Source organism: Pseudorca crassidens, chromosome 2 (assembly GCF_039906515.1).
Source record: "Pseudorca crassidens isolate mPseCra1 chromosome 2, mPseCra1.hap1, whole genome shotgun sequence".
In the NCBI taxonomy this organism is placed as follows: domain Eukaryota; kingdom Metazoa; phylum Chordata; class Mammalia; order Artiodactyla; family Delphinidae; genus Pseudorca; species Pseudorca crassidens.
Window position 1 is genome coordinate 107,864,419 of NC_090297.1, and position 21,868 is coordinate 107,886,286.

A 21,868-nucleotide genomic window follows, 5' to 3' on the forward strand; every position below is an offset into this window, starting at 1 on the left:
GATAATAGCTACATCATTTCCCACCTTGGAAAAAAGAAATGACCTTTTGAACCCACATTTCCCTCCAGCTTCAGCTCCATTTCTCTGATCCCATTTTATTTCTTGAAAGAGTTGTCACCACATTAACTCCACATCTCCCATTCTCTCTAGAACCCTCTCTAATCACTTCACTTCCTGGAAACAGCCCTTGTCAAGACCACCAGTGACTACTGTGTTTGCCAGATTCAGTGGTTATCTCAGTCCTCAACTTATGCAACCTATGCAGCAACACCTGACACAATTACTCCCTTCTGCTTGACAAATATTCATTACATGGCTTTCAGAACATTACTTTCTGGGTTCTCCTTCGCTGGTCATTCATTTTCAATATCCTTTGAAACTTGCTCCTTATAGCCCAGTCCTTGGTCCTCTATTCTATCTACGCTCACTCACTTCTGGGCAACCTCATCCATCTCATGGCTTTAAGATCATCTATATACTGACAATTCTTAAACTGATGTTTCCTACCAAGAACTTTTTCATGAACTTTAGACTCGCAACATCTGGTGCCATTTATGCCTCTGATACTCAAGATGTTTAACTGAAATCCCGATTTCTACTCATTTCTCACAGGACTGCTCCTTCCCCTTTCCTCCCCTAGTCCGTCTGAGAAAATGGCAATCCATTCTCCGAGGGAACAATATCACCCCACACGGAGAAAAAGTTGGCTCTTGGGGGATGAAAAAGTCTTAGATATTACAATGCTTTGTCACCTTCCAAAGCTCAACTCTACCAAACAAAATCTTACTCATTTAATTTCTCTCATTTTCTTGGGTGTGACACAAGCAGCAATGACATTGAGTTCATGGAAGATACAAAAATTGTATGCAAAGTCAGTAAGCCCGTGTGCCACAACTACTGAGCCCGCGTGCCTAGAGCCCGTGCTCCGCAACAAGAGAAGCCACTGCAATGAGAAGCCCGCGCACCGCAACGAAGACTAGCCCCTGCCTGCCGCAACTAAAGAAAGCCCATGCACAGCAACGAAGACCCAACGCAGCCAAAAATAAATAAATAAAATAAAGTTAAAAGTTCACTAAATTTTTTTAAGAAATTAATTTTTCAATTATTTTACTTCTGCTGGAAATATAACAGTTTTGAATGATTTTTTAAAAACTCATTCCCAGGCTTCCCTGGTGGTGCAGTGGTTAAGAATCCGTCTGCCAATATAGGGGACACGGGTTCGAGTCCTGGTCTGGGAAGATCCCACATGCCGCGGAGCAACTAAGCCCGTGCACCACAACTACTGAGCCTGCGCTCTAGAGCCTGCGAGCCACAACTACTGAACCCGTGTGCCACAACTACTGAAGCCCGTGTGCCTAGAGCCTGTGCTCCGCAATGAGAAGCCACAGCGATGAGAAGCCCGCTCGCGGCAACTAGAGAAAGCCCGTGCGCAGCAACGAAGACCAAATGCAGCCAAAAATAAATAAATAAACAAATAAAATTTTTAAAAAAACACTGATTCCCTGGTGGTCCAGTGGTTAGGACTCAGCGCTTTCACTGCCATGGCCCGGGTTTGATCCCTGGTCAAGGAACTAAGATCCCACAAGCCGCATGGTGTGGCAAAAAAAAAAAAAAAATCAAAAACCGATTTCATTGCTATTATGTATTTATATAAATTGTTAATTTACATATGTAATGCAGTGAATTACAATTTATATACATAAATTACATTAAAGTTTATTCAGCAAATACAGTTATAAAGTTAAATATTATTAGCGTTAAAATTTTTATGTTTTGGGACTTCCCTGGTGGCGCAGTGGATAAGACTCCATGCTCCCAGTGCAGGGGGCCCGGGTTCGATCCCTGGTCAGGGAACTAGATCCCACATGCATGCCGCAACTAAGAGTTTGCATGCCACAACTAAGAAGCCCGCGAGCTGCAACTGACCAGGCACAACCAAATAAATAAATATCAAAAAAAAAAAAAAAAGAAGAATCATCCAATGGAAGAAAGACATCAAAAATTTTTTTAATTTTTAACAAAGATTTTAGTCACACTTAACTCTGCATTGAATAAAAAGTAAACTTCATGCTTACTCTTGTATAAAGCACAAATATACAGACAGTACATAAACAGATATACAATATAACTGTGGTATTAACATTTCATGGGGGTTGGGGGAATAGGAAAAAATATCTAAGAAGAATCTTTAGGGTCAACAGCAATGGAAAAAAAGGCTGAGAAACACTGTTCTAGTTAATCAGGTCAGAAACCTTGGTGTCATATTAGACTCTTTTTTTTTCTTCTTCTCATATTCCCCTTAAATCCATGAGCAATCCTTTCGGCTCTACCTTCAAACTATCCAGGATCTGACGCCACTCCTCTTTTTTTTTTTCCATGCTAGTAGAAGCCACCATCATTTCCTTGTCTGGATTACTCCAATAGCCTCTGGTGGCTCTGCAGTCAGTCTATTTTCAACATAGCAACCACTGTAATCTTTTAAAGAGAATGCTATGTAACTTTTCTGCTTAAAACTGCTCTGCTTAAGTGTTCCCCACCTCAAAGTTAAAAGCCAAAGTCTTTACAGTGGCCTTCCAGGCCCTACATGAACTCTCTCCCTTCACCTCTCAGATTTCATATTCTATCACTTGTCCTCTTCTCTAGCCACAATGGCCTCCTTGTTCTTCCTCTAATATATCAAGCCATTGCTGTTTTAGGTCCTTTACACTTGCTGTTCCACCTGCCAGCATGTTTTTCTCCCCCTCCCCCATATTTGCTTGGTTACCTTGTGCTCAACATTCAGATCAAGTATCACTTCCTTCCAGAAGCCTTCCTTGATCACCAAACCACCATTCCCATTCCCTTAAGGACCACACACACAACCCCTCTCTCTTCCTTAACTTGCTTCATGCTACTTCATAGAACTTATTACTCCCTGATATATTTTTTATGGTCTCCTGCCAATAAGCCCCAGAAAAAAGGGATATTTGTCTATTTTGCTATGTTACTCCCCCACATCTAAAACTGTACTTGGCACAAGACGTTCAACAACTTTTTGTTGAATTAACAAATACTATACGTGAGCTTGACAAAACAGGTTCCCTGCCTCAAAAAACGTGAGTCTACTGGGAAGACGTGAAAGAATTAAAATACAATAACTGCATGTGTTCAGTGGAACAAAGAAGTCTCCAAATCTGCCCAGAGAATTTACATAGGCATATGCAATTGCACGGTTAATCTAGGTTGTGCTAATCAATGTAATAATAAATATCTAAGGCTTTTGTAAACTATAATGTATTATGCAATTGTGAGGCTGTAACATATCTGGCGAAGGTGAGATCACATCTTGCCTTTTATTGTTTCCGCGTCTCGAAAATTCTACGGGGAAAATTTTCGTTTCACTTCATTTACTTCCTCTTCCTATAATCCAAAAAGTCAAGTGGCTGTGAGTGTTAATGTCCCAAGGGAGTGTAAAAAATTGTTTGGTCTGGGAGTCTGCGTAGTGACTGGCTCGCTGGAGCTGGCGCATGCGCATCCTCTGAGGCACTGCAAGATGGCTGCTAGCTACTTTGTGGCGCGTCGGTGCCCCGAGAAATTAGCAGCGGCGGCAGCTGCAGGTGCCAGAAAATAACAGTGGCCGCTGAGCGGTGGGAGTTTCTCGGCCCTGCTGTGTGAGCTGGACAGCCCCAAGGGAGACACCTCGCTAGGAAGCAAAACGCGGGGCGGAGCGGTGAAGCCCCTCCCCCAACCTCTCCTTAGTTTGACCAACTCCCTCTCCCACCCTTCTCTCCCCGTTTTTCCTCCCAGCCCGCTACGCGCTGGCCTGCTGCGCAGGCGCACGAATACTCGAAGCGCCTCCTTAGCCCTTGGGGCTTGTGGGCTTCTGCGCGCGCTTCCCGTTCTTCTCCCTTGATTGGCCAGATTGCCCCGCCATCACACCTCCCTCTGCTTTTTCTAGGTTGAGAAGGAAGCAGGGGGGCGGGGCCAAGCAGCGCGTGCGCGATCGTGTTGCTGTCCCTTTGCTGCTATTGCGTTGCAAAAAAAATCCTGACTAGGTAGCCTTGCGCCTTTCTGTGCTAGAGGATCTAAAGGAGAAAGATTTCTGCAACTGAAGGGGCAGTCGGGTAGTATTAACTTTAAGATATTCATGCCCGCTCTTAGAGGAGTGTGGGCAACGGCCTTAAGCGTTGAGAGCCGAAGAGTATAAAACCATTAATTTCCAGGCCAGGCGTTTAGAAAGGCTTTGCAGGACCTGTTTTCTGCGCAGTTCTTCCGTGATTACTGACTGGTTTAAACACAATCCCTTGAACAATTCCGATAAACCGTCGAAATCCGCAGCCCCTCTTTGCAGCGTGTAGGAGCCGCCAGCGTGCCCAGCAGCTGGTCCTCCCGTCCTACCTCCAGAAGAGCCTAGCGCGTGCACCATCCCCACCCCCTGGCCCCCCTCCCCACCTGCGGCTTTCACGCACTCGCAGTGATTGTTTTGCCCGCTCCCGCCGCCGCCGCCGCCGCCGCCGCGGCCGCCAGAGGAGCAGCAGCGCTTGTGCAAACCGGGAAGATGGCGGCCGGCGGCGGCGGAGGCGGCAGTAAGGCCTCCTCCTCGTCGGCCTCTTCGGCAGGGGCTCTGGAGTCCTCGTTGGATCGAAAATTCCAGTCGGTAACTAACACCATGGAATCTATTCAAGGCTTGTCGTCTTGGTGTATAGAGAACAAGAAACACCACACTACTATCGTCTACCATTGGATGAAGTGGCTCCGGAGATGTGAGTGTTGGGGGGTGACTAGGGAAGGGAAGACTGGGGATGGAAGGAAATACTACCCGAAACGCTTAGGGTTTCCCTGTGGAGCCGCTGCATTCGGTTGGGGTTGTTCATATTAAAGCTTCGACCAGAGTGTACCCAAACTCAGACCCTGTTAGGAACAGGGGATTGTCCTGAACTGCAGGAGGCTCATCATTTCTTGGATTTTATAGCGACTGACTTGGTGTGACCTTGGGCCGTTGGGCCCAAATCTGTTGAGATTTACATGTTGTTTCAGAGCTTTGTAAGGTGATGTTGTTTTTACTGAACCTTCACAGAAATTGTTGCGTCCGTTTATTTCTTATAGGCCCTGACGTGTTAATGATTTCTTGTTTTCCTGGTGATAGACACGCTATGGTTTAAGCAGTAGTAAATGCACCTACTTCGCTGGAATATGTGGGACCATTCTATTTTCCACTGACCTAAAACGTGTGATGTGTAATAAGAAGGGCCTTACCTAGATGAAGAGGTAACGTGAGCTCCACATAGAGCTGAGGCGACCACCTGAGAGGTTTTTGTAGCTATGTTTGCTGCAGTAAAATACAGGCTTCTTGATACTGACCGGAAACAACCGTAGTCAGTATCGCCACTAACACCATAAAATGGAAAACATATCCGGCTACTTTTCAACCAGTTCAGATACCTTTTTAAAGAATAGGAATTGGTTTCATAGGTAATCAAAACAAAGAATCAGGAAGTGTGCTTTTTGAATAGGTACTACTTTTTTACCCCAGTTAATTGCTTTTTTGTCTACATCGTGGAGTTTTTTTCACTTTGCTGCGTTACTGCAGAAAAGAGGTCTGTTAGACTGTCAGGAAGCATGGATTGCAGAAAATTTCAGATCTTTTAGGACAAAGTGTGGAGAAGTCATTTGTTGCTTCCTGCTGAGAAGAGAGGGTTGACCCTAAATCCATGTATATCTATTTGAATTTTAGGTCTGCTTCCTGTCTATGGCACGTCACTAGTGACACCCATCATTCACTTAATTCTTCTTATTCCACTTTTGCTATTGCCCCTATAGTGTTTTAATTTGTGTTTACTTTTAGGGAACAGATGGATAAAATTTACAAAATCATAGACCCCAAACTTCAAATCATTTGTGTATAAAGTTATTGTTGGGAGAGATGTTTTGTGGCTCTTTGGATAATATATGCAGAAACAGTTGTATAACCAAGGCAGGATTACCTATATTTACCAATAGCAGATCAAAGTTACTTTCTTTCCAAGAGGTAAAATTAGAACATACAATATCAAGTACCAGTCATTATCAAAGACTCACATAGTAAGTATCTAGTATGTACCCAGCCCTTTGTCATTTACAATATATCTAGTATCTCATTATACCTTAAACTAACCCTAAGAAGTAGATTTTTTAATAATTGATTTACAGATGTGGAAACTAAGCCTCAGAAATGTTAAGTAAGCTGCTTAAGTTTATACAGTAAAATGGTGGAGTTGGGTTTTGACTCCACCATATCAGATGACAATGGCCACATTTAACTTTGTAAAGTAATGTTTTCATGATTATTCTTTAATGTTTTTGGTATACCAGTGGTAGCAAGCAGTGCTCAAGCCTGAGGACGTATTCTCCTTAAACATATTTTTCTTCCTGTTTTAAAACATTTTTACTTTTTCTACCTTTGGGCTCTGGTGCTTTAACTGTATGGTTACATCATTTGCAAGGATAAGTTGGTCGCCATCCCTGCCTGTGGGATTACAAATGCAATTACAATATATTTTTTACAGTCAGTGATAACGAGATACACTGGAGCCAGAATTTTTCTGCCTCTACTTTTGATATTGTGCCTGAGCTTATTTCCCTTGTTGATATTTTAAGAGTTAAAAAAATGATTGCTCTAGGAAGACTACTTCATTTGAAGTGCATTATATACAGTTTGTATAGTTCAATGCTTTTGGCTTTCTATAAACCTGATTTTTTTTTTGTCTGGTGGAATGCAACTTAACTTTCTAAAATGGTTAAGGGTAATTTGTAGTTGTTTTATGTTTACGTTGAGTGAACATCGTTTATCTTATTGTAAATAAAGCCTTTTGAGAGAAATATTCAGGAGATTGTTGTTAGAATTATTTTAGTTCGAGTTTGGTTTTTAAGTCAGCTTTAGGCAAATTTGTGAAATAGGTGTCTTTGGCATTCCCAGCTTTTCTGTCCATTTTCCTGATGCTACTTTTGCTTCTCCTTTTTTTCTTTGGCATCCATTATTTAGTAACTTATATTTAGACCTCAGTGGGAGTTTAAGTGACTATGTTAACTCTTCCTGAGATATTTTCATTTTTATCCTTTATTTCATAATGTGTAATAAGAGACTTTTGTTCACTTTAAAGGAAATACTTTAGGGAGTTCCCTGGTGGCCTAGTGGTTAGGATTCTGGGCTTTCACTGCCATGGCCCAGGTTCAATCCCTGATCGGGGAACTGAGAGCCCGCAAGCTGCGCAGTATGGCCAAAAAATAAATAAATAAAAATTAAAAAAACAATAAAGGAAATAACTTAGAGAAGGCAAGTAGTCTTCCTGAAGCACACTCCATGGTGGGTTATACTGATTTTTTTTTTTGTGGTACGCGGGCCTCTCACTGTTGTGGCCTCTCCCATTGCGGAGCACAGGCTCCAGATGCGCAGGCTCAGCGGCCATGGCTCACGGGCCTAGCTACTCAGCGGCATGTGGGATCTTCCCGGACCGGGGCACGAACCCGTGTCCCCTGCATCGGCAGGCGGACTCTCAACCACTGCGCCACCAGGGAAGCCCTGGGTTCTACTGATTTTATTCAGACTTGTTTTAATTTGTTTGATGGAAGCTTCCATTACTATCATTTTTCAAACGTGATCTTTCTGTAGCATAAACAGATGTCATTTCTGTGCTTTAAAATCCTTCAGTGATATCCCATTGCAACAGGCTTAAAGGGTTAAACTTCTTTTTACTACAAGTAAAAGGTCTACAAGGTCCTACACCACCTGCCCTACCTACTACCTCTCAGGCTTCTTCTAATCCTATCTTCCCATCATTTAGATCCAAGCTCAAATATTACCTCCGCAGAAAGGCCTTCCCTAATGATTTTATTTCAAATGGTTCCTTCAGTTGCATTATAACATATCACTTTATTTTCAGTATATGAAATTACCTTATTTATTTGTTTATATGCTTACTGTTTATTTTCTTCCACCAGATGATAGGGCTGTGTCTTCTTTGCTGCTACATCCCCAAGCAACTAGAACAGTGTTTGGCACACAATAAGTAATCAGTAAACATTTGCCAATATAATTTTGTGAAATAGTTAATCAAGAACTTGAATTGTTTTAATTTCTGTTTCTCAGAAGGCAGCGTTTATAATTTAGTAAAAGAAATGATAGGTATGGTTGTTGGCAGTTTCAAAATATGGCTCTTATATGGGCTTGATGTGCAATTTGACTAGACTGTCATTTCTGTATTTTGTTCATCTGTCCCATTTTTAATGTAACATGGAAATAAGTATGGAAAAGTAGAAAAACACAGACTTTAGAATTAGGCCCAGGTTCAAATCTTAATTCCATCAGTTAATACCTGGGCACAGTACTTAAATTGTGAGTCTCAATTTCTGATCTGTGAGTAGAGATAATTATCTCTCATAGGCTTGTTGTCTAGATTTAAGAAGATAATGCACATATTTTAGTATAGGTCCTAGCATATACATATATGTTCAGATTATTTATTATGGTGACAACGATGATGTAGATAGTCTTAAGGTCCTGACTATTCGAAATAATTACTTTGTTTTGGGAACAGTGCTGGAAATTACATTCCCAGTCAGAGGGAGATGATTTGGACCAGCCTTTCTGTAGTGAATTAGCAAGTTCTCTGAAGAACTAGTAGGACAAAATGGAAAATACTGTGTTCATAATATCTCCAAGTTGTTTTGCTTCTAACCATTGAATGGGTTGGCCTGTTTTAGAAGGTGTATGAAAATTGAAATGAGTTTTTGAAGAAAAGGGGGTTATAGGAAAGTAGAATCATTTGTAGAACAGAAAAGCTGTTAAGATTTCCCTTCAGCTGTTTTTGGTACGAACTTTAAGTATGTACAAGATTAGAAAAGTAATAACATTCCTGCCACCACTGATCACCCCACTTCAAAAGTAGTTATCTTTTTTTAAATTAATCAATTAATTTATTTTTGGCTGCATTTGGTCTTAATTGCCGTGCGTGGGCTTTGTCTAGTTGCGGCGAGCGGGGGCTACTCTTCGTTGCGGTGCGCCGGCTTCTTGTTGCGGTGGCTTCTCTTGTTGCCGAGCACAGGTTCTAGGCGCGCGGGCTTCAGTTGTGGCTCGTGGGCTGTAGAGCGAAAGCTCATTAGTTGTGGCCCATGGGCTTAGTTGCTCCACAGCATGTGGGACCTTCCCAGAACAGGGCTCGAAGCCGTGTCCCCTGCATTGGCAGGTGGATTCTTAACCACTGCGCCACCAGGGAAGTCCCAGTAGTTATTTTAATGGCCGATCTTTTTTCTTCTGTCCCCTTTACTTTCCCTTCTCCTCCTCATTTGAAGCAAATCTCAGTACAATCTGGTATTTTCTCCACAAGAGAAACTGTTATATAAATATGGACTGTCCAAAAAAAACCTCTTAATACAGGATTAATTTGTTGTAGTGAATTCGAAAAGTGCAATTTACTATTTTTGATGTATGGCAGTGGTTTCTCAGATCCTTGAATGGACCGTGAAGCTGGTAATAATTTTCTAGCTAACTTTTATTAAGTGCTTATTATGTGCCAGGCACTGTTCCAAGCATTTTACACTTATTAATTCATTCAATCTTCATAATTCTTTGAAGTAGTTATTGTTATGATCCCCACTTTACAGATGGGAAAACAGAGGCACTGAGAGGTTGAGTAACTTGCCCATGGTTAGAGAGCTAATAAGTGGTGGATCCAGGATTCAACCCAGTCATTCTTGATTTAGAGCATACACTCTTAGCCACTGTATTACACAGCCTTTCCTATTCATAAAATATTTTCTACAATATTAGGCCATGCAGATTAACTAGAATGTCTACATTTTGAAGCTTTGGGGGTATTTTTGTTTTTATTTTTGCTTTCTGTGGGAAAACTGATTATCTTGTATAGATTTGAAGTTCTGATAGTCATTTATAATTTTAAAAAAGGGAAAACAAGTTGAACATGTTAGTTACTAAAGTTGTTTACTTGATAAAAATCTCTAAATGTTAGGTTTTAGATAATAGAAGGATTTTTTTTGGTGGCAAAAAGTTTGGGGTACCACACTGGTACCTCCATTGGTCAGTGGAGAGTGAAGTCTATAATCTTGTATTTGATATTGCACAAATCTGAGTGTCTGGAACTATTTTTTGCAGCTCTGGTATCTGAAATGTAGCTATTCCTTTAACCGTTTACTTTCCTTGTAATTCATCCTTTGTAGCAGATATGTTGGCTACACATATAGAGTATAACAGTACTGCCATAGCTTTTTAATCACATATCACATGTATACAAATATAGATGGACTAGGTACAAATTCTTACTTTAAGTTCCAAGATGAATTTTGCTTACAAATCCCTAGTTTACATTCAGTTCTTTTAACAAATATTTATTGAATACCTACTGTGCCAGGCACTGGGGACATAAGCAGGTGAATAAAATGGAGAAAAATTTTTGTCCTCTCAGAGCCTATACTGTTAGAAGAGGAGACAAGCAACAAACAAACAAAATATTAAATATATTAGAAGATAAAAAATATTAGGAGTGCTAAAGAGAAATATAAAGCAGGGAAGGGGAATACAGAGTGTTATAAGAGTTTGCAGTTTTAAATTAGGTGCTAAGGGAAGGCCTCACTGAGAATGTGACATTTGAGCAGGAAGGTGAGGTATAGGCAGTATAGATAGGAGAGTGTGAGAGGAGAATGTTCCAAAACAAAGAGAACAGAAAAATACAAAGGTCTTGAGGTTAGAGTGTGCCTGGTGAGTTGAAGGAACAACAAGAAAGCTTTTGTGGCTGGAAAGGAGTAGTGAAAGTAAGGATTAGCAGATGAACTCAGATTATGGTGGGTGATATGGCAGGAGGGGCAGATCACAAAGAATTTTATAGGCATTTTTGGTCTTTTATTTTGAATGAGATGGGGCAGAGGAGTGATGTGAACAGATTTCTGTTTTTAAAAGATCATTCTAGTTGCTGCAGAAATAGGGATGCCGGTAGGTGGCTATTGAAGTAATTCTGGGATAAAATATTGGTGGTTTGGACAAGCTTTATAAGAAGTAATTGAATTCTAGACCTGTTCTGAAGGTAGATCCAAATGGCTTTCTAGATGAATTAAATGTGGGGTAAGAGAGGAGAGTTTTCAAGAATGACTCTGGGGTTTTCTTGGCTGAGTGACTAGAAAGAGTTGACATTTATTGACAAACTTCACTCATTTAAAGTGTACAATTCATTTGTTTTAGTATATTCACAGAGTTGTGCGACAGTCACCACAGGGTATCTGCTTAGTATGTAAATTGTCCTTAGAGCCATCAGCCTGGAAGAGATGTACTAGGTAGTAAGTGTAGATAGAGAAGTAAGTGTAGTAAGACAGAGTAATAAGTATAGATAGAGAAGATGTCCAGAGAGAAGGCTCTGGGGCATTCTGGTATTTCAGATACCTCTTTCTGCTTACTTGGTCTAATGTGTTATTGTGTGCGGTTCTTTCTGAGGTTCAAGGTAAACTTTCAGCTTCCCAAAGAAGTAATAAATCTATTTTGATCTCTTGCATATTTCTACTCTTGGGTTAGGTTTAATGGCACTTCTGGATTAGTTAGGCATTAGGTCTGTTATAATTCCCAGTTGTAAAATTATTGCACAATCAGTCTTCTCTCTGCCCTTTGGATGCCTAGGTCACCTTTTCTTCCATCCATTGCCCTAGGTTCATAGATATGTAGATAATTTCCATGTTTTCTGACAGTGTTTCAAAACATGAGCTACCGTGATTATTACATGAGATTATTGTAATGGTGTATACTAAATGAGCCTTTTTATGTGTATTATGAGACTTTACAAGCAGTTATATTCTTCATTTAGCTGCTTTGTCTCTCAAATGCAGAAGGGTTGTATTATATACATGGCCTTAGGTGGATTTAAAGCAATATGTAAAACATACTTTTGCTGTGCATCCCATAGTAAGCTAAATGTTAAATTATATAGCAAATAAACAATCCCATAAATCAAAGTGTGAAACAGTATTGACAAACTTCAAGTGATTTTGTGGTGTGGAAATATCTTGAAAATTCCATTGGAAATTTCCATTTCCAATGTAAAATTACTAATATTAACATTTCCTTAAACAGGCCACCCCAAAATTACAGTCCTGTTGGTAGAGAAGGGGTGAGTGTACGTATGTGTGTAATTTCTTAGAGAGTGGAGACTTCTGATTTTATTCTTAGTGATTTGGCTTCCTGCCTTTCATAAACTAATAAATAATAGATGCATCCAAACTCCCTTTTCTCCTAAGCTTTTGTCATTCAGTTATGATCTTTCTTAAAAATTTTATTTATTTTTTAATTAATTAATTTTTTTAACCCCCCTGGCATCAGTCATGGACAGATAAAGCCACAATTCCAAGATTCCTAACACCCTGGTCTCCGGATTCAAGGTACAACAGGCAATAGCCTCTGTCCACCAGGCAGGTGATGGAAACCAGTTTGCAAGTGTGAAGCTAGCTGGTGGGAAGATAAGGAGGGGGCTGAAGGGGCTGTGAGGCTCTTTTTTTTTTAAATTAATTAATTTTTTGGCTGCGTCGGGTCTCTGTTGCTGCGCGTGGGCCCCCTTCAGCTGCGACGAGCTGGGGCCACTCCTTGCTGTGCGCCGGCTTCTCATTGCGGTGGCTTCTCTTGTTACGGAGCACAGGCTCCAGGCACACGGGCCTCAGCAGTTGTGGCTCGCGGGCTCCAGAGCACAGGCTCAGTAGTTGTGGTGCACAGACCCAGTTGCTCGGTGGCATGTGGGATCCTTCTGGACCAGGGCTCGAACCCGTGTCCCCTGCATTGGCAGGCGGATTCTCAACCACTGCGCCACCAGGGAAGCCCAAGTTATGATCTTTTCTTTTAATCTTTTTTTTTTCCACTTTTCCCAAGTGTTTAGTGTTCTACAGCAGTACCTTAAAATATTTTGGGTTAGTTGTTTTAAAATTTCATCTGAGAACTAAGACTACATGAGGTTTTTTAATGTGTAGAAGGAGCTCAGAGACCCTAGTAAAAAAAAATTACTCAAAAACTTAACACTGTTGCACAAAACACCTTGACTGAGTTTCTCATCTGTTTGTCAAGGAAACAAAAAGGAGTTGGTGCTTTGTAGTGCTTTTGATTCCACTGCATCCACAGATTTTAGTTACAGAACACTGGAGAGATGCACATCTTGTGGAGAAGTAGTAGAACCTAGTTACTCCTTCTGGGAAAAGGCAACAATTCCATTTGTGCTTTAGAACATTAAAGTCTTTCTGGATAAGATAAAGATAGTCTAAAAAAAGAAACCTTGTTTTTCTTGTTCTCTTAGAAACATTGAAATAGAGGCTGTTTGATGAAAGAAATAAAATGTTTAATATGCTGGGTTTAAATTTTGGTTGCAGCCTTTTATCTTTCTCTCGTCTCTCTTCCTTCACTTCACTTGCTAGTGATTAGTTTCACTTACTTTCACCCTATGGTTCTTTGGTACCCGCCACAGGTGGCTGGGGGGAGAAAGGAGATTGACTATTTCCTTTAGTGAAAGTTTCACTGTTAGAAGGGAAAAGATTTTTTAATGTTAGGCATTATAACTTACCATTTTTAATTAAAAAAAGACCCGAATGGATCCTGTGCTGTTTTTGTGTTCCCTTTACTGTCATTATAGTTTTAAAATGGTAGCATAACGCATTATTTTAAAATGATGATCTCTGTCCAAGAGGCAGTCAGTATTACTTGAGTTATTAACATTTCTTTTATAGTGTATTCCTATGTCCAAAGATACAGAATTCAGAAAATTAATTTAAGAATATTGGGTGCTTACTCTATGTAAAACTTTGTTAGGTTGCTCGCTGAAAGAGATGGAATTATAAGGAACTTAACGTTTCATAACTAAGATAAGAATTGAACAAAAATAACTTGTTCTGGGAAGTATGATAATATGAGTTTTTATATGCTGTACCAGTTTCGAAGAGTTATCACTTTTTGGTTGGAGTGAAGGTATCCATTCACTGAGCACCCTTACTAGATATCAAACATATACATACATATATATATATACATATATTCCTATAATCCTAACATAAGCTCTGGAAGGTAGGAGTTATCCCCACTTAAAATTCTTATAAACCGAGGCTTAGGGAAGTCAATTGATTATTTTGAGGAAATTGTCAGACCATTTTTATAGTATAGGAAAGGGAAACTGCCTGGTTTCAGGGTGGCTAAGCATAAGCTTAATTATTTTTCCCCCCTTGGTTTTGTTCTCTGAAGGCAGAAGGTGAGAGTGAGTGGGAGAAATACAAGAAATACGGTGGATTCAAAGCCTGAGTTGCTTACAAGTACTTTGTTATTATTTAACAATGTTCTTTATTAAGTTTCCAATCATTAATACAGTTAACTTCACAAACATTATCACTAATAGATTTAGTAATAAATAGTTAACATTTCCTGAGTTCTTATCGTGTGATCTCATTTAATATAACAATTCATGAGGTATTGATATTATGTAATTTTTATTACTTAGTAAGGCTATTAGTGATATATATGTAAAATTACGCTGGTGAAGGGAAAATAATAAAGAAAACGTTATAGATGATATAACTGAAGCACTTGAAGGCTCAGTGAGGTAAAATTAATTGTTCAAGTTTCATAGCTAGTAAGCAGTAGAGCCAGAATTAAAATCTAAGCAGTCTTGACTCCAGCGCCTACTCTCTACCTTTGTGCTAGACTGCGTTCCACTTCTTTCAAAGTCTGTTGGTATTTTGTAGTGTTCCATAGTGTGGTATATACAGTATAATGGTTCCCAAACAGCGCTTGTGCCTGTTTTTACCCAGCTTTTTTATATATTATTGACATGTAACATTGTGTAAGTTGTGATGATTAGATCATGTATAAATTGCAAAATGATTACCACAAGATGTACTTAGTAACTTTCAAGTATATAATGCCATATTGTTAACTATCGTCACCATGTTGTATGTTGGATCCCCAGAACGTATTTATCTTATAACTGCAAGTTTGTACCCTTTGACCAACGTCTTCCCATTCCCCAACTCCCTGGCTCCTGGCAACCACCATTCTACTCTCTGTTTCTATGAGTTCTGTGCCTGTCTATTTTGATGATTTCACTAAGCTGCAGAGATGAAAAAAATTCATTAATTCGTATATAGCAATAAATTGAATACAGAAGCAGATATGAGAACTTAGCTGTCTTCTGTTGAGCCAAAGCATTAGATTTTCAAGAATGTAAAACAGTGCTACTCTCCTCACTAAGTTTTTTTCTCTTGCAAATATAGTTATTTTTAATAAAATATGTATAACTTATTAACTGAATGGTTTTATTATTTTTAATGAATTAATAGATATTTTAAAATTCTTAGTTTTAATTTATAATACAGTAAAGAGCATAGATGTAACTAACTCACATAAGCAAAAGCTCTTTGGGGTCTTCAGTAATTTTTAGGAGGGTAAAGGTATCCTGAAACCAAAAGGTTTGAGAATTCACTGATTTATTGGTATGTTGTACAATGACCTTTATCAAGTTTCTGCAACGTGCACATCCATTGTCTCTCATCTTAATACTGTGTATTGCCCAGGGGTTACCAGATGTTATTTTATAACCATTTAATTACTGTTTTTTAATTTGTGAGATCATAAGTTTGATAACTTCTTATTTTGCCAAATAAGGATGTAAAATACACTACCATTTATATTATCACTATCATTTTATAAATTACCACTTTATATGAAAAATTTGCCTTAATGTCCTTGTCTTTCAGGTCTTAGCTCATCTCCTTAGAGGTTGATCCCTATCGTCCTAGCCAAAGAGCCTACCCTACCCCCCTTTGCTCCTATCTATCATTCTCTTATTGCATCACCCTGTTTTATTTTCTTTATATACCTTTTCCCATTATAAGATATTACCTTATTTATTTGTTTATTTACTGAGCTGCATGTCCCCTCTCACCCTCAACTAGAATGTAAGCCCATGATAGCAGGGACTTTGTTTTGCCCACCACTACATCCTCAGCACCTTGAAGATGGTGTAGAACATAGAAAGTGCTTAATGACTTTCTTATATCTGACCACAGAGCACACTTCGAGAATTGTTGCTATAGAGGTTTTACATAGTTTTGTTTACACAGATTTACATATGTAGGGGGATATACAATATTGTATAGTGGTTAATTGGCAAAGTACATGGGCTTTGGACTCCAATAGGCATTATACTTGTTACTTAACCTCTTAAAGCCTTTAAATAGGATTAATAATAATACAACATACCTTATGTGATTGTTGGTGGTATTAAAAAAGATAATTCAGGGCTTCCCTGGTGGCACAGTGGTTGAGAGTCCGCCTGCCGTTGCAGGGGACACGCGTTCGTGCCGCAGAGCGGCTGGGCCCGTGAGCCATGGCCGCTGAGCCTGCGCGTCTGGAGCCTGTGCTCCGCAACGGGAGAGACCACAACAGTGAGAGGCCCGCGTACCGCAAAAAAAAAAAAAAAGATAATTCATATAAAGTGCTTTGCAAACTACCTGACATTTAGAAAGCTCAGCACTGTACAACAGAAATTAACACAACATTGTAAATCGACTACACTTCAGTAAAATATATATATATATATATATATATATAAAGAAAACTCAGCAAATGGTAACTACTGTTGTTTTTAAATGCAATTATGGTATGTATTTTTATTACACCATGTTTCATGCAGGCCTGTGTGCTTAAGCTTTAAATTCTTCCAGTTAATCCTGCATACCCTAGGTGAAATTTTAAGGTTAATAATCCAAAGGAATGAACACAGATTTTTTAGGCCTTTTTATTAATACTAGAGAATGCCTGGAAAACACACTAATTTGGAGACTATTTATCTATTTTGAGTATTTCACGTACCTATTTGTGTAACAACATCTTGCAGTTCTAGAAGTTCATAGAATTTAAGAATCTTTCATATATTTTTATAGCTGTTGTGCTAATATGTAAATGCATCTCAAAGAAGGGATTTCACAGGGACAGCAATATCTTTAGTGCTGCTGGATTTTTAAAAATAACCTATCAAAAACAAGGGGTTTATAAAAATTTAAGTTGGAATAATAAAGACCAAATATTAATCATATTTTCATTTAAAATTTTAAATTTGAAATTAAAGATTTTTTTAAAAGAAAATTTCATTTCAAGACACATTTTGGAAGATCAATTTTACTTTGTTTTAAAAGTCTTTAAAAACCTGGTAATAGAAAAGTGAATAGCTTTTGAAATCCATTTATAGGTCATCCTTACACATATATACTGTGTTTAGTATAAACTAGGATAAGAATGCATTTCTATTCTTCTATTCATTCTTATCCTCAGATTGCCATGTACAGTACATATGTATAAACTGATAAATGTGGATAAGATACAGAGAAAATAAAACATAGCAATAAACAAAAAATATGAATTTGACTTTGTACAACAGCATTTTCTAGAAAGTTGTGGTGTTTAGTTTAGGTTGTCACTGTCAAAACTTAGGTACTACGAAGTTAAAGTTAAACCTGTTTCATGCTGCTAGACTTTAGTACCTTTAATAAAATGCTTCATGAATTTCCAGAAGGAGTGGGGGATAGGCTGTTCAGTATTTTCCAAACGTATTTGACCATGGAGTTCCTTTCTTTTCTAGCTATCTCATGTGATTACTGTTCTACGGAACACACATTGGGAAGCTTTGTTATGGATGTTTTTCTAGGAAACCCCCAATTAAAGAGCAGAGAGAACCAATTTATATTTGTGTGTAGTAAGAAAGGCTTCATGGAGGAAACAGTTGTTCAAAAAAGATGTGAAGCAGGTGAAAGAAGGCATCTCAAATACAAACAAAGGTGTAAAAGAATCAGAAGCAGAGAGTGAACAATCAGAAGTACACATAGACAAGTGAGGATGGAAAAGACAAAGAGAAGCAAAGAAGCAGTAAAAACCATGATTTTTGAGACATGGTGGGGAGGGGAAGGTATATTGAAAACAAAGTAACTATGTATGTATAGGCACAAAAGCTACAATAGATAGTGATTGTAACACTGGACCAAAATCACTTTTTTGTAATACTGGTATTAGTATATTTTCGGATTTATTCAAAGCTTTTAGAATTCAAAAATTGAAGTTAAGTCTGTGAGCCCAGATTTTTAATGTATTTCATATTTTAAAACATCAAGTAAAAATGTAAATTTATAAAAACATAACTATTAAGCATAGATAATCATTGTAATGTAAATCATCAGCTCCTCCTGGTTTTGCTGCTTCCTTTGACTTTGGTCTTTTTGTCTGAGGTACCTTTATAATTGCTTTGTGTGATGTAGCTGGTTGGGTTGGACTTTAGTATCTTCTTGCCATATTTAACTCCCCTGACCAGTGCTTTCGGAGCCACCTGTCTATGTTCAGTAGTTCAAAATTGCCGAAGTTTTGACTTCTTTCTTGGCCAACTTGGGAAACGTTTCCCTAATGGAGTTTAAATCCTTTCTTTTCCCTAGGAGAGATTCTTTGTTACGGAAGGTTCTTTCCCTCAGGTTCAGACTCTCCCTATAAGTGGGCCATGACAAAGGTAGAGGGGGGTGAGTCAGGGGAGTTTCCTGAACTGCATAGAAAGTAGGGTAAGGAGTTTGTGGTGAAAGTGAGAGGAATGGGGGTGGGTGAGTAGGTAGGAAAGAGATAAAGACAACTAAGGACAACGAATGAACTGCTTTTGTATTATGCCAACAAAAATATTGTATTTTGGTCTTTAAAATAGCAATACCTGAAACTGATATTACAGTTTCCAAAAATAAATGATAATATGTTTGGGGGAAATGTTCAGGAGCCACTATAATAATCTAACCAAATGACAAAGATTTGAAAGAATATAACTGGTAGTGGAGAGGACAGATAAGATCTAAGAGGTATTTAGAAAGTAGAATTCGGCAGAACTTGCTGACCAGTTGGATGTACGGGATGAAGTTAGAGGAAAGCTTGGAAGATGGATCCTGTGGATTCTGTCTTGGGTGACAGGAAATTTGGGAGGAAATAGATGATAAAAGCAGGCTTGCACACATGGAGTTGGAGTGTCTGGAGGGCATCTGAGACAAGTTGTTTAATAGATAATTAACCATTTTGATAGTGCTTATAATCCTAATATTGGCTAATATTTATTGACAGTTATATACTTGATGCAATTCTAGGAGTTTTTTGTGTATTTTGTCATGTAATCTTGAGAAAAACCTTTGAATAAGTGGGTACTATTATTTCATTGTATAGATGAGAAAAGCATCTCATTGTATAGATGAGAAAAGGTCATGCAGTTGGAAATAGGGACTGGGCTTTGAAACTAGTCCTGACTAACTTAAATATGTTCATAACCACTATATTGTATTTGGGAGGGAGCTTTGGACTAGAGATGGAGACTTGGGAATTGTAATCATATTGGTAGTAGTTAATGAATGAGCACTTCAAGGGACACAGTATTTTAAGTGAGAAGAGAAAAGTGCCAGTGAAAGAACTTGGGAAACACCAGAGTTTCAGAAGAAAAGGTGTCCTAGGTAGAGGAGAAGATCAGAGCAAAGTAATTTCTCAGAAATTAAAGGAGGAGAAAGTTTGCCAGTGGCGTTTCCAAGGAACATGGTTCTGGGAAAAGGCATGATTGTACTGGGGAGAAGGGTGAATAGGACAATTTCTGTTTCTGATGATATGACAAACCAGATATTTTGCAGAGAGACTACATTTTTTTTGCCCTAAAAAATAACTAAATCCTGCAGAAATTGTAACAAACATAACTTTTAAAAATAAACTTTATTCTAGAATAGCTTTAGGTTTACAGAGAAGTTGCAAAGATGGTATAGAGGGTTCTAGTATACCCTGCACCCAGTTTCCCCTGTTGTTAACATCTTACATTGGTATATGGTACATTTGCTACAGCTAATGAACCAATACTGATAGGTCATTATTAACTAGAGTCCATACTTTATTTGTGGATTTCCTTAGTTTTTGCCAAATGTCTTTTTCTATCCCAAAATCCCATGCAGAATTCCACATTACATTTAGTCATCATGTCACGTCAGGCTCCTTTAGACTGTAAACAGTTTTGAGGAGTATTGATCAGGTATTTTGTAGAATGTCCCTCTATATGGATTTGTCTGGGGAATTCTCTGGTGGTCTAGTGGTTAGGACTCTGCGCTTCCACTGCAAGAGGGCCTGAGTTTGATTCCTGGTTGGGGAACTAAGATCCCTCAAGCCGCTAGGTGCGGCCCAAATGAATAAACAAAAATATGCGTTTGTCTGATATATATATTTTTTCATGATTAATTGGGGCTATAGGTTCTTGGAAAGAACACAGGAAAAGTGCCATTTGCATCACATCGCGTCAAGAGTATCCTGTCAACATGACTTATCACTGATGATGCTAACCTTGATCACCTGGCTGAGGCAGTATTTATCAGGTTTCTTCACTGTAAAATCTCCCCCCACCCCCTTATCAAACTATACACTTTGGAAAGAAGTCACCGTGCACAGTACACACTTAAGGAGTACAGAATTGATGTTCCACCTCCTTGAGGGGGCAGTATCTTTGTGTATGGAAGGTTACAAGCTTAATTTTTAATGCATTACTGAGTATGCTAAAAAAGTTAGGGCGCTCTCTAAGGGTCTGTTCTCACAAAAGTGAAGAGTCAGCTGAAGCAGGAACAATGAGCTGTGAGCAAACAGAAAAGGCAAGGTTGCTCTCAAAGGCAAATGCCCATATTAGCACTAATGGGAAACTAAGCCTTTGGCCCACAGCAAAATGGAAGAACCCTCTGAGAAAGATGATAAATTGGACCAAGGTCAGTACTACCCTGATTCTGCCATAGCACTTGCAAGTACACTTTGAGAGAAAGCTTTTTCTGGTTAGGCTCTTTGAATTCCCACAGATAAAATTCAACAGAGAATTACCAAACACAAGGAAGTAAGTCACTTCGAGTGAGATTTGATAGAAACAAACCCCTAAAGACTTAAACTATTAATGATAAGATACAAAATATAAAATAATCATGTATAGAACGTTTAAATTAATAAAAGGGGCTGCTCTTCGTTGCGGTGTGTGGGCTTCTCATTGCGGTGGCTTCTCTTGTTGTGAAGTGCGGGCTCTAGGTGCACGGGCTTCAGTAGTTGTGGCATGCAGGCTCAGTAGTTGCGGCACGCGGGCCCTAGAGTATGCGGGCTTCAGTAGTTGCAGCGCACAGGCTCAGTAGTTGTGGCACACAGGCTTTGTTGCTCTGCAGCATGTGGGATCTTCCCGGACCAGGGATCGAACCTGTGTCCCCTGCATTGGCAGGCAGATTCTTAACCACCGCACCACCAGGGAAGTCCCAGAAGGCGGATTCTTAACCACTGGACCACCAGGGAAGTCCCCCAACAGCATTTTAAAATTAAGGTGTGTACATTGTTTTTTTTTTAGACATAATGCTATTGCATACTTAATAGACTACAGTATAGTGTAAACATAACTTTTATATGCACTGGGAAACCAGAAAATTCATGTGACTCACTTTATTTCTATATTTGGAACTTTATTGTGGTGGTCTGGAACCAAACCTGCGATATCTCTGAAGTATGCCTGAACTGAAAGGAAAATTTACCAGCTTTGTTATCCTAGTGAGAGAGTTAAAATGTAGCTGTTAATTATTGGTAGTTTAAGCAGATATAAAATATGTAAAAATATAGAGAATTTATACTATACTACCATATCTGATTTAACTGACTCACATATGGAGAACCCTGTGCTCTAAAATTAGAAAATGTGCATTCTTTCTTGAACAAACAAGGAATATTTAAACCAATTAGTGATGTGTACTGGCCCCTAATGCAAGATTAGTATAATTTTAGATCCTTTGTATCATGCAGATTCATATTCTTTAGCCATATAGTACTTTTAAC

At 38.9% G+C, this 21,868-nt stretch overlaps 1 protein-coding gene across 7 annotated transcripts in view; it reads left to right on the forward strand.

The window, feature by feature from the left end:
• The first annotated feature begins 3,499 nt into the window (after nucleotides 1–3,499).
• The window catches only part of RPRD2 (regulation of nuclear pre-mRNA domain containing 2), an 82,968-nt gene continuing 64,599 nt past the window's right edge, over nucleotides 3,500–21,868 (forward strand). For all 7 annotated transcript variants that reach the window (XM_067727636.1, XM_067727637.1, XM_067727639.1 and 4 more), the window contains exon 1: nucleotides 3,500–4,742. In XM_067727636.1, the coding sequence (XP_067583737.1) occupies nucleotides 4,538–4,742 (205 nt within the window). In that variant the 5' untranslated portion in view covers nucleotides 3,500–4,537. The remainder of the gene's footprint in view (nucleotides 4,743–21,868) is intronic.